This window comes from Amphiprion ocellaris, chromosome 8, assembly GCF_022539595.1.
Source record: "Amphiprion ocellaris isolate individual 3 ecotype Okinawa chromosome 8, ASM2253959v1, whole genome shotgun sequence".
In the NCBI taxonomy this organism is placed as follows: domain Eukaryota; kingdom Metazoa; phylum Chordata; class Actinopteri; family Pomacentridae; genus Amphiprion; species Amphiprion ocellaris.
The window spans coordinates 11,685,720-11,703,212 of record NC_072773.1 but is presented as its reverse complement, the minus strand read 5'-3'; the positions used below and the strand labels follow the sequence as shown (position 1 = coordinate 11,703,212).

Sequence of the window (17,493 nt, the reverse complement as noted above, 5' to 3'; positions counted from 1 at the left end):
TGCAAAATAGTGTATTAACCTTAAACACTGTCCTCTTGCAGAATCAGCACAACTCATTTGGAAGTCTTTTTTTCTGACAGTATGCTTTTTTCCCTAGATAAGGAATCTGGATTGTCCAGTCCCCAAAAGACTACAGATGATGAAACAAACAAAAAATGTTTTCCTGCACTTGCAGGCATTGCATTGTAATAATCTTAGTAGTGATGAATACTGCATTGATTTTTGGGTACAGCCTAGATAAGACTGAATTGACTTGATTTGCTTGTTTCAGGTGAGGTTCATGCAAACTAGAAGCTTAATGCCTAAGTAGCAACATATAACTCAACATAACTTTTACAATTCCATTTTACTTGAGGCCTAAGCCTCTGAGATTATACTTAGCTAAGTGAATTCAGCTTAGTTTTACAAGTGACTATCTCTAGCAAACACAAGAAATAATCAAAGCTTCCCTACTCTCCTGACACAACAATGACCATTATTACACAATGTAATGTATTTACCTGAAACCAGTCATCTGATAGGATCAGCACTGCTCATTTGGGAGTTATTTCTTTACTTTTATTTACACTACCATTCGAAAGTTTGGGGTCACCCAAGCAATTTCATGTTTTCCATGAAAACTCACACTTTTATTCACGTGCTAACGCAATGGCACAAGAGTTTTCTAATCATTAATTAGGCTTTCAACACCATTAGCCAACACAATGTAGCATTAGAACACAGGAGTGATGGTCGCTGGAAATGTTCCTCTGTACCCCTGTGTAGATATTCCATTAAAAATCAGCCATTTCCAGCTAGAATAGTCATTTATCACATTAACAATGTCTAGACTGTATTTCTGATTCTGATTCAATGTTACCTTCATTGAAAAAAAATGATTTTCTTTCCAAAATAAGGACATTTCTAAGTGACCAGAAACTTTTGAACGGTAGTGCATGTGATTTAGTGTAGGGGAGTGCATCTGCATGTAAAATAAAAAAGTTCAAAAAGATTTTTTACTGTGGAAACTTTTTCTAAGTGGAAACTGCCAAGGGCATCTGAAACAGTTTTTTGTTTTGAATTGCAACTCATTTTATCAGGATGATTGTGTTGTCAAGAATATGCTATTGATTTTCAAGGAAGGCATAACCGAGATGAGACTTAAAGATTTGTTTGTTTCGGGTGACATCAGTGTGAACTGGAAGGTTAATACACAGGTAGCAGCATGCGACTCAATCATGACATTTCGAATGAAGTTTTACTTGAGGTCTAAATCTGTTGATAGACTAAGATAGAGTCTAAGATTGGACTTGAAGTTGTGTGAATCTAGCTAATTTTACAAGAGCCTAGCCTCAACAATCACAAGAAATGATGAAAGCTTCTCCACACCTTTGGGTTGACAATGGTCATTATCCCAGAGTGATGCGTTTACCTGAACCACTTCTCTTATTGGATCAGCACTGCTCATTTGGGAGTTTTTGCATTAAGCCACTCAACCAGTATGTTGTTCCCCCAGATAAGGCATCAGGCTTGTCCAGTCCTTGAGCAACAACTGTCAGACAAAAAAAAAAAAAAAAAAAAAACAGAGAAAAAACTGCATGTTCCAAAGCAAAGATCAAAGTTCATAGCAAACCAAATACAAAGGTTGTGCCAGAAAGGGTTCACTCCCCTGTTAGTGGGGTGACTGCTTCACAGAACTAGAGATTTCAGATGGTCCTGCTGGTAGACCTGGAATAGTAGCAGTACAAAGATTGTGGTGTCTTGACAAACTGGAATCATACAAGAGCAGCCATGTTCAAAAGTGGACTGAAGATCATGGGGAGTGAGTATAATATTACACAATAATCTGATCATCAGCACAGTTTATTCAAATTTACACTGTTATTTTTAGTTCAAGGTTCTTGGGATAATTTTACTTGTGTGAAATGTTTTGTTAGTTCAGTTTTAGGAGGATTTTTTCCGACCACGATGACAAGACAGATATTTAAAGTTGACAGTAAAGTACATTGCAGATTATTTTCAGTAGTTGTGATCATTCCAAACTCCAAACTGTCTCATGGATACATCTCTTTATGAACTGATGTCCACAGCGCTCATTTGACTTGAATTCAAGGAATAAAGAGATGTGAAATAGAGAACAGAGAGTTTTCTTTTCAGACTGATACACTGAAGAAATCTTTGCACGCCTATTATTTACTCGGGGTCCTTATTGATTTTACTGGAAGTCCTCTGACCACCAGATGTTTCTGACATGAACCAGTTACAGCAGGCTTTTGGTCATTTCTGGTATTAGGGCTGATGTTGCTAAACTCCTTTGTGGAGAGTACACTTTGCTAAGCATTTTGGTCCAGTTACCGTAAAGTGACAATAGAACGACACGAGCAAACGAACTCTTGTTATTAGAAATTCGAGTGAGGGTACCAGCCTGTTAGACCATGTGTCACAGGACAAACAGCCCAAGCAGAACTTTAAGGCCTCACACAGCAGGTCATACCTAATGGTATGAGCTGCCAATAATTATACTCCCGACTCACTTTCCATTTTGAAGCTGCTCTGTGATAATTATCAGGAGTCAGAGCTATGTATTCTTACTGTTTGTGTAAAGAACTTTTGAAATGCTGTGAAACCATCCAGTTCTATAGATGGTCATATCACTGGCCTACAGTTCTTAATCTTATGTAGCACCACCCAGTTAAACTTTAGTGTGGACATATGTACCATTAATATACAACATTCACTACCTTACTTCTACTTGATTCTGTTGAGATGTTGATCATGTGAGATGGTGTGATCTTTATCCCATTGCAGCACTTCATTTGGCAGTTCCTGGTCTACCAGTGCAGCCATACATTTCACACTGAGCGCCCTTGGGTCACATTTTCACAGAAAGTGCTGATCTGCCTTACAGCAGGAAGATAGATTGCTGTACATGGTACAGTCCCACATTCACAAATGAAGCCTCACACAGTGTGTTTTGTGCTCACTGTACTGTAGCTGTAGTGTTTTGAATATATACCACATTCATAACTGGAACAAATACAAAATCACATGTAGTTACGACTTCCTCAATTTGAAATTTTGCATTTTTAAAAAAATATCGTTTAATATATTGTTTTAACACTACAGGTTGGTACAAAATGCAAAAATTTAAAATGTTTTGAATACTATCATGTTTTTTTAATACACCAAGGAGTAGTTATGAATTTAGTCTCCTGATACTAATGTAATTCTGGAATACATTGTTTTATTTTGATCAATTTTGTATTTATTTCGATATTGCAGTTAAATTGTAAATTATGTATTCATGTTGAATAGGTTAAACACCAAGTGTAGCTGTTTGAAACTTGAGCCTTTAGTACACTTTCTTCATAGAAATTACATAATATTACTGAGCATTTCTTTAGTGTGAAGCGTGGATGTGTGTCATGGTCAAAACACTGTCTGGTTGTTTGTGTGTGAAGGAGGCTGACGTTGCCCTCACAGATTGGCCCTCAGCAGTGTGTATGACGGAAGCCAACCCATCTGTTATTGCAGGCAGAGAGCTGTAATCCTGCTTGTCTTAGCCCTCTGTCACAGATTGGCAGTGACATTTCAGCAACACAGGTGGCCTGGTCAGGACTGCCTTCAATCCCACTTCAACACACACCTCCCCGCCTCACAGAGAGCTGTAGGGGAAATGAGAGAATACCTCTGGAACAACAGAACTCATGGTACAGCTACAGCTGTTGATCTAAATAGGTATAATGTAGGGATACTGTCAAATTAGAGATCAGGGAACTTTGATCCATAATAAGTCATATTTTTATGGTTTTAACTTCTTGAAATGTTGGTGGCAAAATTTGTCTGTGTTGCACAATATAAGTTTCTTACTTTTATATAGCTGGACTGTACATGTAAAGGTTCCATATTATGCCGTTTTATAAAAAGCCCCCTGAATGTGTCTTTGAAATTTTCAGCTCAAAATACTGCAAAGATTGTTAATTTCTCCGTGACTGTATAGCCCCTGGTGTTAGCCCTGCTCCACACAGGTAGACAGCTGAAGGCTTTCTGCATCTGTGATTGACAGGAGGAAAACAGTTGACCGAATTGTAGCTGACACGTGTTAATGAGTGTGAGAACAGGACTTCCTATTGTTTTTAACTCTACTCTGCAAGTGATAGTTTTACACGAAATATCTCAGAATTCACAGCATAGCCATTGTTTTTTGCTCATGTATTCTGAGTTTGTCTTATGACATTGCAGTGATTAAATCACTGTTCTAGTGATGCAGAACAGCAGCTGGTAATGGCTCTAAAGTGACTGCTGGTTAATATGTACTACTAATCGGCTGTGATTTAGTCACTATTTTATGCTTGTTCTGTTGTCAGACGACAGAAACAGAAAAAGATGTGAATGAGAACAGCTTCATTGGGAATTTGATTGTATTGAAATACAATATATGTGAGAGCAGGAGCGAAGCAACCGGATGTAAACACCGGCTGTGTTTAGATTAAACCGAAGCAAAACAGGCAACATGAAAACACATTAACCTCCCCAACAATTGTTAATTAGTGTTGGCCTTAAAGTTTTCACCATCCCTGAATGTTCTGCAGTTTTACAGTTTCCACAGAGCTCAAACATGTAGACTTACATCATATCTAGCTGTAATGCTAGTCATATTAACCGCACAACATGCTAACATGGAAGATTTACCTATTATGTTTTCAAGTCATACAAAACACAAAATAAAACTGGACCTTTGGAGCACAAAATGAGTCATCATTATACTCACCTCCATTTGGTTACGTATATTTCTGTCCTGCACTGTATGCGAACTCATAAAATTACACAATGTTGTTTTTTTTTTGTTAGCTTAATTATTTACTGCACTATAGTTTATAAATTAAGAATGAACAGCATCTGATTAGAATCGAACAAAATTGAAAGGGGAATGGTTCCACACCTGGCTCTATCTCTGACATAAAAATTAATGGCTACAAAGTGTCTTTATCAGTCACAGTGTTGGTAATACCAGTAATAGCTGTTGTCTTCTCCTACGCAGTATCATGGTTACAGAAGATTTCGAAGATTGTTAGTTCAGCATTTCACCTCCTGTAGTAGTCATTCAAGTAGTCATTCACAGTCATGTTTTTGTCCTGCTGACAGCTGCAGATGACATTATACACAAGATGTGGACGTGCATTATAAACATGGTAGAGTAAATCACAAAAACAAACAAAAAAAGAGTGCACACAGTCATCATTGTAGAGCACGCTGAGTTTTTATTTACATCTGCATGTTTCTTTTTTTTTTTTTTGTTTCTGCAACTTTGCTCCAAAGCAGCAGCACTGTGCACCTTAAACCTCAACCGTTCCATGTGGCAAACCATACGTGTTTCAGCAAGAAGTTGTTTTATATACAATTTTGGGCTTAACTCCCATTTTCTCCTGTGTTGCTTTGCGCAGAAAGTTTTCTAGCAGTAACCATCTGTCATCAAAGAAATGCACTGAGATTAAAAGAGATTGCCACATTTTACGAAATAGGGTTTCCCAATGCAGCTGGAACAATGCATTTGCTCTTTTTCTGAAGTGTGCATTTGTGAATGAGATATTTTGTAGAGGCAATTGAGACATCTCTCTCAGTACTAAATGATGATGTGGGAAAAGACCTTGCTGTGTGTGTTAAGTCATTGACTGTTTCCCCGATGTTGTGTCGAGTTGTCTGTACTGGTGTGTTTAATAATGATAAGATATCAGTGTTAGCACTGAGTTCTCCCTGGAAAAAGTATGGAAGGGGCTGCAGAGTGGGTGGTGTTGGAGAGGGAGGGTAAGTGTGGGTTTTAAATGTAGGTAGTAGGTTAGGTTTTGCTGTCTGTACCAGCAAAACAGTTTCACAACTCTGTTAGATTTTACACAGCTGATTGCTTTTCATTAACTCTGCTATTTTGAAAATTGAAGTATTTTTCAGTTAATGAATAAAAATTCTTATCTGTAGATCTAAGTGTAGAGTGTTTGACTCAGATATAGATTCATCATGATTGAATTGTCAGCCATTTACATGGAAAATGCAAGGAGCTCCATGAAAGCTGTCCCCTCCCCATGACAACTCTGTGTACATTCTGCATTTTTAGATGACTGGGATATTATTTCAGTGCATAAAAGAGGTTAAGCTGTCATTTTTACAGATAATTTAGTGTAGAAAGCCTACCTTCTCTTCTTTGATCCCCTACATTCCATATGTTTTAATGCCTAAGCAGATGCCATTAATGTCAAAATGACACTGTAATCTTGATAAGCGTGCAAATGTAATCTCAGCTGCTTACAGACATCTGTCCACCCTATCATGGAAAGATTATTTTTTTTTTAAAGTAAACACTGTAGTTGAACTATTAGGCTATTTACTAAAAAGCACATTGGATATAAATTACAAGATGATGGAAGATATTTGGATTTGTGTGGTTAAAGTTTAAAACTGCATTTACACGTCATTTATGAATTACTTCCCAAGTTTTGTCTGTCCACGGAAAAAGCCACTTCACTGTACTTTGGTTTAAGTTAATGGTTCTTGCACACAGGGTAGTGATGGAGTAGCACTACCATCTGCTTAGGATTGCACTTAGATATATTGACTTTTATGTCAGACATGTCATCTGACTTAAATGCTGCTACTTGACTTGACACTGTGTTGCTACTTGTTTTGAGTTACCAATCACACAGTACAGTTGCTGCTACTGGTATATATCTCCTTGTCTCTGTCATGATTCTGTACGTTTACAGTTGTAACTTAATAAGGTTAGATTAATGATAAGACTATTGGCAATTTCTGGGTTGTTGGTTTATTCATTTTGCTGGAGAGTCAGTGTGAATATTTCAGAGAGGTTTATCAAATTCCAATTATATGTCAGCAGGCTAAAAAGTCCCGTCCAACACTTGAGGCCTCTTACATAATATTGTTCAGCAGGATGTGTTTGTCAGGCTGATTTTCAAGATGAAAAGTGCCAACAAAAAGTGTTTTCCACTGTCGTGAAGGACTGGGCATTGTTTGCCTTCCTTATGTGCCATATCTGATAAAAACTGACTAAATGTTCTTCTTTTTTTTCTTCTGTGTTTTAGGAAGGGAGCTTAAATGCAGACAGTCATGATGTACATTCTGTGTTTTTTAAAAACTTTTTTAAAAAGTTATGGTTATGTTGTTGGCAATACGTATGGAGAAAGTTATACTGTCCCTCTGATTTACACAGCTACATGTTTCCATTAATGCAACGTTTTTGTTGTATTATTAGATATCAAAATAGCACTACATTAAGAAACTAAAAGTACTTTTTAAAGTTTTTGTAAAACACTGCAAAAGTGTATGAAGGATTATTTCTGAGATGTCATATGTGATTAATGGATGCAGTTAGATGTCTGCTGATATCGTGCTCTCCACCTAAAGTTTCTTTCTGTGATACTTTCACATACTAAAGTTGCTGTTTTGTTTTAGTGTTAGTTCTTGTCTGTAGCCCAAAGCAACATTATTTTTTATCCACTAGTGCCATCACTCAAGGGTGTGAATTGTTTAAGTTATTGGAATTATAGTGAGATTCAGACAAATTACCACAAAGAGACTAAGAATTTTTTATTTTTGAGAAAGTTTTTGCTGCTAAGTTTGGCCCAACTTGGATGAATATTTTTGCTATCAGTGAGTCCATCTCTGGTTGGTTTCATGAGTGGTGACTTGTTTTTATAGTTGATTTAATGTCTGAGAGTTCAACCCAGGAAAAACATAACCTGTAAAATGTGTACTTACACTAACTGGCAGTTGGAGCTGAGACCATATTATGCTTGTTCCTGATCCTGTTGCTCTCATTTCCATATTTCACAAAACAAGGCAGTGAAATATTGACAAGTTGTCTTTAGTGGTTGCTGTCTACTCGACAGTCTACTAGCTGAAAAGCAACATCAATTCATAATTCCTATTTGAGAACTAGATCTAATTATCAAGAGGTAGTTAATTTTCTGGATTCAACCACTTGAAAAACAACATAATCCAAGATAGGTGATCTTGTATTCTTTTTGAATTAATTCTTCCATGATTGCAGTACTTGAGAAAGGTGTGTGGGGAGTGGAGACAAACTTTCCACTCCATCAAAACTATAGTCACCTAAAAAACACCAACTAAAATTCAATGTTTGATCAGTTAGTTTTTATTGTGTGAAATTATTTATGTTTTGTTTGCTTTAGAATGCTCTTCTTTGTGTTTACAACATGCACCCTATAACTGCTAGAGTAGTTTGATCATTAAGGTTTAGGGCTGGAATGGGACCAATCACCTGTCCTGTTAAGGATGTAAGTACAAGTATGTGTGCGTGTGTGTTTTTGTCAGGTCAGGGCTTGATTAGCACAGCAGGGCATAGCAGTCTCTCCAGAAGTGTGCCATGACACACAGCAAGGGCTCCAGTGAATGATCCACCAGCAAAAAGGAAAACACCGCTCTGAAATTAATGAGACATATGGTGTGTTGCTTTATGAGTCCCTGAACAGTCACTGACAGATGCATAGTGAAACAACACATAGGTTGTGTGATTTACATTTTAAAAGTAGTGTAATAGATCCAGAAGGATCGGCTGTTTGTCCAGTTAAAGTCACATGAAGATTCCAGTTTTTAGTACATTATACCATTTATTAACATAATTTGTACATGCAGTATTCTACTGTGAATGCTGTATTGTTCAGCTTTCAATGAACTTTTGTCTTCTCTTCCAGTCACTCCAGATCTTTTCCCAGAGACACCCCTGGTGCCATCGCTGCAGGCAATATCGTCGGTGCGCGCCGGCTCTGCACCTCAGAAGCCTCGGAGGCGCAGCAGCTGCAGCGGAAGTGACAGCGTTGCCAGGCCACGGCCGTTGCCCTCTGCCTGTAGGCCAGGCCCCGAAAGAGGCAGCATGGAGGTGGGCATGCGTGTGGTGCGTGGCCTGGACTGGAAATGGGGAAACCAGGATGATGGCGAGGGTCACGTGGGCACAGTGGTGGAGATTGGGCGGCAGGGTAGTACTACGACACCAGACAAAACAGTGGTGGTGCAGTGGGACAGCGGCACACGGACCAACTACCGTACTGGCTACCAGGGAGCCTATGACCTGCTGCTTTATGATAACGCTCAAATTGGTAAGCACTCCAGACTAGGGTCAAATTGCAACTTGAAGTAAGTTAGCACTGAGTCTTGAAATTTGCCTGCACCAATGTTATGTAGTTTCTGTACCATATTTCATCAAACAGTCAGGATAAAAATGTTTGTTGTCCATTTTTTAAGCTCAACAAAATAATCCAAATACTATATTGTTCAGTAACTCTTTTCAAAATGAAATTGTGTCCAAAGATTTTGGTACTTCACAGTAATTTATACTGAAAACAGATATTGTTTGCTACCCAAACAAGTATTTAATGATCAAAAATTTCTTTCTGCAAATGTTTTATTATCACTGATAATTATTAGATTTTTAATGAAAACAGTTCAATCTGCATATCTGTTCAGTCACTTTGCAGCTGCTTACATTCACTTGAAAAAAGAGAGCGTAAACATATGGCATATTCACACTGACTTTTGTTGTTGGAGTATTATGATTTTGGAACCTACAATGGTTCTCATTGTCTTGCAGTGCAAAATGACATATGCCCTTTATAAGGCCCATTTTAAGTAAGCATGGTACAGCAAGGACCATCTCTCATTGTTAGCCATCCAGCTCTATTTTGGACTTGAATGGCACACACATTAATGCAGGACTCATTAGCATTTTGCTCCATTTCAAGCGACATTTTTCTGCCTCAGAAGCTTGCCCTTCAATTAATGAAGCAAAAGAGGAGGAGGAGAAGTGATGAGGAGCCAAGGGGGTGGGGGTATTTTTGTCATACTGTTTGTGCTTCAGTTCTTCCATATCTCATGATATTACCCCTGTGACAAGTAACATCAGTAATGAAATGACATATGCCCTGAATGCTATTGGAGAGAACAGTATAGTACTATATAGGTCATGACAAGTTTTATGGAAAAACTTACTGCTTTCAAACAGAAACTTCTGCAATGCTATGACCCCATCTACTTTTCTTTAACCACTTCTTCTTTCCCTCCAGGGGTACGTCACTCCAATATTATCTGTGACAGCTGCAAGAAGCATGGTATCATGGGAATGCGATGGAAGTGCAAGGTGTGCTTCGACTATGACCTGTGCACCCAGTGTTACATGAACAACAAACACGACCTGAGCCACGCTTTTGAACGTTACGAGACGGCACACTCCCAGCCGTGAGTACTACGCTGCCAGCTTCCCAATGTGTGCTCATTTGAATTCTAATTATGATGTCGTCAGTTACAGTGTCTTGCTGTGTTCAAATTCAGTTGGCCAAGGATCAGAAGTGTTGTTGTTTCCTCCGATTAGCTTTTATTAGTCAGGTGTCTATTGAACACACAGACTAGATACAAATGCAGGTTACTCTTCTTTTCAATCATCTGTCATTCTGAAAGAAGTTGTTCATGTGTGCCTGCTTTTGTGCATTTGAGTTTATATTCGTTAAACTAAAATACTGCTTGGCTGTCACCTGGATTTCAGAGACAGGGTGTATAGAATTGATAATAGCTGTAACATTGCTGGAAGTTGCCATATTAAGATGTAAATATTAAAGCCCAAAGTTTTGCTCCTCAGCATGATCACAGACTTGGGTCAAATATCCTTTGTTGACTCTTTTGTACCAACAGTAGATGCAGATTTTTCATGGGTCATTGCTTTGTTTTAAAAGCCTTAGAGGAGAGAGGAGGAGATGTCCTGATTTGCCTATTTCCTTTCCTATCCTTTCAAGAGTCAGTCATTTCAGCCTTTCTTTTAATCAATAGCCAGTGTTCTCCATGGTTGCGTCAAGATACAATTTATCTGTCTGCCAGTCCATTCTAGCCAACAGACAAATATAATGATATAATCTATACAGTTAGATAGTAAATTGGGCTGCGTGGTGGCTCAGTTGTTAGCACCATTGACTCACAGCTAGAAGATGCCTGGGCTTGGGAACTTTCTGTGTGGAATTTGCACATTCTCGCTGTGCAGTGTAGGTTCTCACTGGGTTCTTTGGCTTCCTCCAGTCCAAAGCCTGCTGACGTTAATTGGTAGTTCTAAATTGTCTGTAGGTGTGAATGCGTGTGTGTTTGGCCGTCGTCCAGCTGGGATAGGCTCTCAGCTGCAAGAAACTGTTAATTTACATTGTCATTATAATATTAGCACCATGCTTAAATATCACATGTAGCAGATTTTTTTGTTGGTCATTCTGTAATTAAATAATGCTGTTTTTTCTATGCGAACCACAGTTGGCCTAGCTGCGGATAAATGTCTAGTGAGCTGATTCCAAGTGTCCCATGTATCTAGATTTACTGGAGTGAGTTCTCCCTTCAGAATCCACTCTTCTGCATCAGTTCACAGTAAAGCTCCAAACTGCTCCAGGCACTGTCTGAATGTCAGCTGGATGGCCTGTTCTCATTTTAACGAGGTGATATATATGACCCAGATTTTTTTCTGTAGTTTAGCCTGGTCCAGGTCCAACACAGTTCTATTTGTTTTCTTTAGCCTGCTGTCCATTGAATGCTGCATGGGTATTAGAACCATAACTCGTTACTCTTTTCAATTTGTTTAAAATGTCAGGTTGAGATTTTTCCCCAAGAGTTTAAAAAACATTATTTCATTCAGTTAAGTGAGCCAAAAGTGTCTATTAGATTTGTTAATGTCTGACAAAAAAACACAGACACCACTATATTCTAATATTTTGAGTGAATTGCTTTAACTTATACAGCAATTCAACAAATTTATTGTCACCACTAAAGCTCCAAATGTAGCCCAGCTCTTGACTTGAATCTCTTTTCCTTTGCATTACTATGAATTTTTTTGTTCTCACCTGTTTTGGTTTTAAGCAATCTCATTATCATTAAATATGAGAGGATGTTATTAAAGTCTGATTTTCGATTTAGGTGGGATCCTTCTTTGTTTGTAGATCATGGATGATTGGGATGGTGATGGAGCAGCACACTGAGTGTAGATTTGAGCTTTAAGTGAAACTTGACCTTTGCAGTGATAATTTAGCATTCTAATGCTCGATGAGAACAGATTCAGTGGATTATAGAAAGTTGCCTTTGCTGATGTGTCAAAGTGTTCCTGTTTAAAGTTGTTTGTCTCACTCAGATTTATTCACTGCATTTATGTGGGATCACTGAGACAAACTTGGAAAACTAAAAATGAGTGAATAGAGATCCTCTACTTTTTGGGATGAGGCACCTTTTTATCAGTGCTGCCGTTTAAATATTTTACCAAATGTTAAGTGGTATGCTAATCCCACAGTCCAAAGACTGCCTCATGTAAGAAGTTGCTGTAGGTTGTTAGTCTTTCTGCTATAGGCTTTCTCTAGTTTTTGTGGAGATCACAATAGAAGCATAAATTAATTGCAGCTCTGTAGCACATAATATGATTTTGCTAAGCACAAGATAATTTGAAAATAATCATCTAAATTACCAATTTAAAATAATTTTTGCCATGTTAAGGTTTTAATAGAATAGAGAGAAACTTTCCAGATTGAGATTTCAAAGACTAATGTAGCATACCTTGACATTCAGTGCAGTGTTTCAAAAATACTGCAATCGCTTTAATTAGTTTCTCTAATCATATTGAAAATGGTTTAGAAAATAGGGCTCTGTTCAAGAGGTTTGTGCACAGTAGTTCTGAATGGATTGATGTCACTGACAACACAGTGGGCTGCTCTCCATTATGGCTCTCAGGGAGATGATTTTTATGGAGCCAGAAACATGAATGGTATACTGATGTCCACAAATGGCATAAAGGATGGTGACTCAGCCAGTTCAGTCAGCCAGCCATGATGTGAATTAAATCTCGAAACATCACTGGTCCAAGTCTTTGTAGAGAGCATGTGTTTATTTATTTTTCAAAGTGCGTAGGATATGGGTTTGGTATTCACCATTGGCAACTCTTAAAGTAATTATCCAGTGTTCCATATTTGGTTTCTGACAGTCATTAACTTCAGTATGACTGACCATATCTTCAGGTGTTTCACTACAGCTTTGCTTGTTCTGATCCACTTAGTATTCCAACCATTACTTTAACTTCTCCAAAACCTTGTCTTGTTTGCAATTGTACACCACCTGGGGGTGAAATTAAAGTGAAATTTCAGCTATTAGAAAAACATGTTATGCTCAGGTATTGCACATTGGTGAGCAAAATAAGCCTTTTCACTGTGATTTAAATTGAATTGAAATTTCACTTACAGGGTCAACCTCATCTTGAAAGTGCAGGTTTGGATGAAACTAAATCTTAAGTGCCCATACAATATTAATTTATAATGAACCTTTATCCATAGCTTAGCTATTTCCAAATTTTCAAACTGTTTTTATTTTATTAGCTTTTGTTTAATTTGCTGCTCTGTAGAAAATACTCCTGTATGAATGAATTTTTGATCAAATATTAGCTTTTACAAAGGAATTTCATAGTTATTGGATACTTCTATGTAGTGTCACCACATAGTCGGTGTTGAGTGTGGTTATGATAAAAATTGTGTAAAACAATGAACATAAAATAAATCAAAAGATAGATTTTGGTCATTATTATCCACATTTTGCTTCTATTCATATTCACATCATGTTATTATTAATAATAATAACATTCAGTCTTTGCCCTTTCTGTTTTGCCCTACATCCTTTTATCAAAGACGTTGTTGTATAATCTGATTGAAAATGGAGTTGCGATTGTCCTGCACTACAACAGAGTGTACACTGGGGAGAAGATCACATGAAAATCACCCTACTTTCTAATCAGATAAAGGAAATAGTGGAGCAGTCTGCAGTGTTTGTAGCTAGACACACAGTGCTTCTTTATTTCCTGACCACATTGACCCATATTTTACTGTCAGCATTTCAATAGACTAATTTATAATCTGGCAGTCATGGGACACTTTGATATTTGCCTGGAAAGTCAAATTTAGCTTGGTTTCATAATGTACTGTAGAGCCAGCAGTGATTTAAGCCTGAAGTTTGGGCTTAGTGTAGTTAAGAGGGACTCCTTTCATGTGGGCCAAACATGTGTGAGCCTTTAAAGGGAACTCAAGTAGGGTTGAGCTATTTGTAGTTGGTGGCTTTACTGCTGACAGAAACTTTACCGGTGTCCTGAGGGGACAATAGGAAGTGGTCAACACTGTACACAGCTGCTGCACACTGACACTTGAGTAGTAGCAACACAGACATGGTGTGAGACCTGAGCCGGATGTACTGTACATGAATGTTCCATTGTAATTACAGCAGATTTAACTGGATTAGCGTGCTACCATTCTCGGATGTTATTGATTAGTATCTTAACATATTCAACTTCCTAGAAGACATGTATTAGATAACAGATGATGGATACGGAGGAAATCAAGGTGCAATAATATGTGCTAAAGGTCTCTATGTAGCACTATTAACAAATTTAACTCTGTTGTCAAGGGTAGAATTAAGAGAATATACCTTCAAATTTTACTGTGTAATTTGTGTTCTGAATTGCTCACAGAGTCCTGCATTTTGTTAAAATTTGCATGTTAAACAGTGCATTGAGACGTTTGTACATGCTGACACACTCACATGCTCACGGCAGCATATGTGTGTGCCATATGTTTACAAGGAGAGGGTTTGTATGCAGTTGCTTAATCGGCTCTTCAACACACAAACACACACGCAGTTTCAAGGAACCTGTAAGTTCAAGTCACTGTCTAATCCTTCCTGAGCACATCAAGCTACACTGTTCCACCTGACCTCCTCAATTCTCCTTTCTACTCTCTTCATAAAACTGCTTAAAACTCCTAAATGTATTGGAGCAGGAGCTTTAGTCAGTGAAGTGACGACTAAAGCAAAGTTTATGGTTTAGAGATGATGGCAATAGACTGATTTCTAAAAATGTGTCAAAATATATGAATGCTTAATTGATATAATGTCAAACTTGAGAATTTTAAACAATGAAATTAGAAAATCACAAAAGCTGCAGTTTAAGATGCTTAAGAGGGTTTAAACTGTCGTGTCAATGATTTTGGAGATTCACACCATCCTCCATTTGCAACAGTGATGGTTTTTATGACATCTCATGTGGTAAACACATGTTTTAAATCCATAACACTGTGAATAATAAACTGAAACTTGATTTTTAAAAATGATAGCCCAAATCAAATTGGTGTCACAGTATCTGTCTGAAAAATTGCAATTGAATCTTTCAGCCCCTCTAAATGCAGAGAAGGCAGATATTTTAAACAAGGACAGTCTTTCTTTTAGGTGAAAACTCTGAGCCATCACAACATTCACACCTGTTATTCTTACTAAGAGTATTAGTGTCACTGTGTTTTCTGACAGTTGCCACTTTTCAGTTCTTTTCAGTTTGTTAGATCATGTTATGCATTCAACTGCTTTTATGTTAAAGGTTAAAATTATAACTTGGCTGACTGTTGATCCATTCTATGTGTCAGTAGGTGTGCAGGGGCGACATTTGGTCAAGCAGGATTAGAAATCTTGATCCCTTGAAAGAGTAGCTGCTCTGAGAAACAAACACTGAGGTCATGATCATGTGTCATGAAGCAAGGACATATGTCGGTCAATATCCTCTCTACTCTTGAAATTATCTCGTGTTGAGTTTTCGGAATAGGCTTTTCTCTTAATGAACTAGCTTTACTATCATGAGCAGTTCACATTGTCTGAACTAAGTCTAATTTGTTCAATCAAGAAATTGATAGGGATTTTTACACGTCCCTAATACTCTGAACTGATGCCATACATATGTGTACAGAAATATTTAGATACAAACATTATGTGCTAGCATGTGCATGCTCTGTGATTTGCCCTGAGGTGACCTGCTTTCTGATGCTGTCTAGGATTAGGCTCAAAGCTCTGTCTTCAGACACACCATTCTCAGCACAGACCTTCCGAGCTCAGTCCCACTCTGAGATTTACCTTTAGTCGGTGTTAACAGCCAAATGTAGAGCACTGCGTGCCTAGAAACCTGGAAAACTGGCTAGTAATTGGAATGAAGTTAGTCAAGACTTACCTTAAGCAAGACCCCACCACGAGAGAGACATGAGGACAGCAACTCTTTTTTTTCTTATTATAGTGGATTTTATATGATTTTTATATGAGTTTATTTAAAAGGCTGGTTGGTTGAAATGGAAGCTAGGGTTTGATCTTGTCAAGAAATATGGGAATAGGCAGCTCCTTTGCACCAAGATCTGATCAAATCTTTACCATAAGGTATGTATGACTTTGAAGACACGACTGTCTCCCCTGTGTCTGACTCTGTGTTTGCAGTAAATGGTGTTGTTAGTGTGATAACAGTGTGACTGATGTAGTTTCCAGTGTGTTTTCTGAGTTTAGCTGTTCACAGTTCCTGAATTCATTTGACAACAGAAGTCAGTGTTTTAAGTAAGATATCTTACTCATTTCTCAACTATACTGCATACTGTACGAAACCAAGATCATTAGATCAATTTCAGTGGGTCACTGTATTGTTTGTCATGTTCTAAATCTATAGCCAGAAGGATGCATATATGCGGTATATCATGTGCACATAATGATGTGAGTGTCATAAACTGCTTGCATTGCCTTAATAAACAAGAAAAAGAAAAGGACTGATATGGACAATTCAGATTTTAAACTCAAATATTCCTAAACATGACTAATGTATATTGTAGCACATTTTTTTAAAATTGAATTTATAATTAAGGCGAGGGTGCTTTTTGGGGGCATTCTTGGAGATGGCCATGTGTGAAACATTGCAAAGCATAGCTTAGCATTGTTTTCGATAGTTCATGGAGCAGTTTGTTCAGCTACGTCTCCGTGCTCTTACCACAGAGTGAGCTTGGCACCAAGGCAGAACCTCCCACGGATCATCCTCAAAGGAATCTTCCAGGGAGTTAAAGTGGTTCGTGGACCAGACTGGGACTGGGGCAACCAAGACGGTGAGTGGTGTGTGTGGGGAGGACTGTTCATACCACTAACCTGGCACTGCCAGCTCAGCAGGCCCCCTGCCCTCTTAAACATGGAGCTGTACATTGTCAAAGTGTTTCACCATCCTCAACCTCACATCTCATTAACCTGCAAAATGTTGTGTTAGTGCGTGTCTGTGTGCACTTTTATTGCCAGTGACTCATCTGAGTCTGTCCCACAGATGTGTCTGGCTGTTTGTGCCTGTGTGTTGTGTGTGTGTCTTTATTGAGTCCTTGTTTTGTAACAAGTATGTTCCTTGCATTTCTTTTTCCACCCCTGTATAGTGGCATAAACTGAGAAGCTCCTTCACTAGTAGTCTGTGGCGCTGGTTGGAGAAATTTCTTGCAGTGATGATTTCCACGAATATCTACAGTTACATTTTATGACTATGACTTTCCTCTGATTTGAAAAATATTCTTTCTTCCAGATACCAACAGCCTGCACAGGTTGATGTTAGAATTTATTTTCATCTTAATTGAAAACAGTCTTTCACATCAATGGGTTAAATTCTAGCCCATG

The 17,493-nt window shown here is 38.0% G+C and overlaps 1 protein-coding gene across 5 annotated transcripts in view; it reads left to right on the top strand.

The window, feature by feature from the left end:
• The window catches only part of mib2 (MIB E3 ubiquitin protein ligase 2), a 50,558-nt gene that overhangs the window by 8,412 nt on the left and 24,653 nt on the right, over positions 1 to 17,493 (top strand). For 3 of the 5 annotated variants that reach the window (XM_023264515.3, XM_035945578.2, XM_023264516.3), the window contains exons 2-4: positions 8,703 to 9,104; positions 10,068 to 10,239; positions 16,840 to 16,946. In XM_023264515.3, the coding sequence (XP_023120283.1) occupies positions 8,882 to 9,104; positions 10,068 to 10,239; positions 16,840 to 16,946 (502 nt within the window). In that variant the 5' untranslated portion in view covers positions 8,703 to 8,881. Of the gene's footprint in view, positions 1 to 1,647; positions 1,802 to 8,702; positions 9,105 to 10,067; positions 10,240 to 15,923; positions 16,240 to 16,839; positions 16,947 to 17,493 lie in introns of those variants that run through there. The other 2 variants (XM_023264513.3, XM_035945580.2) reach the window with 2 other exon arrangements.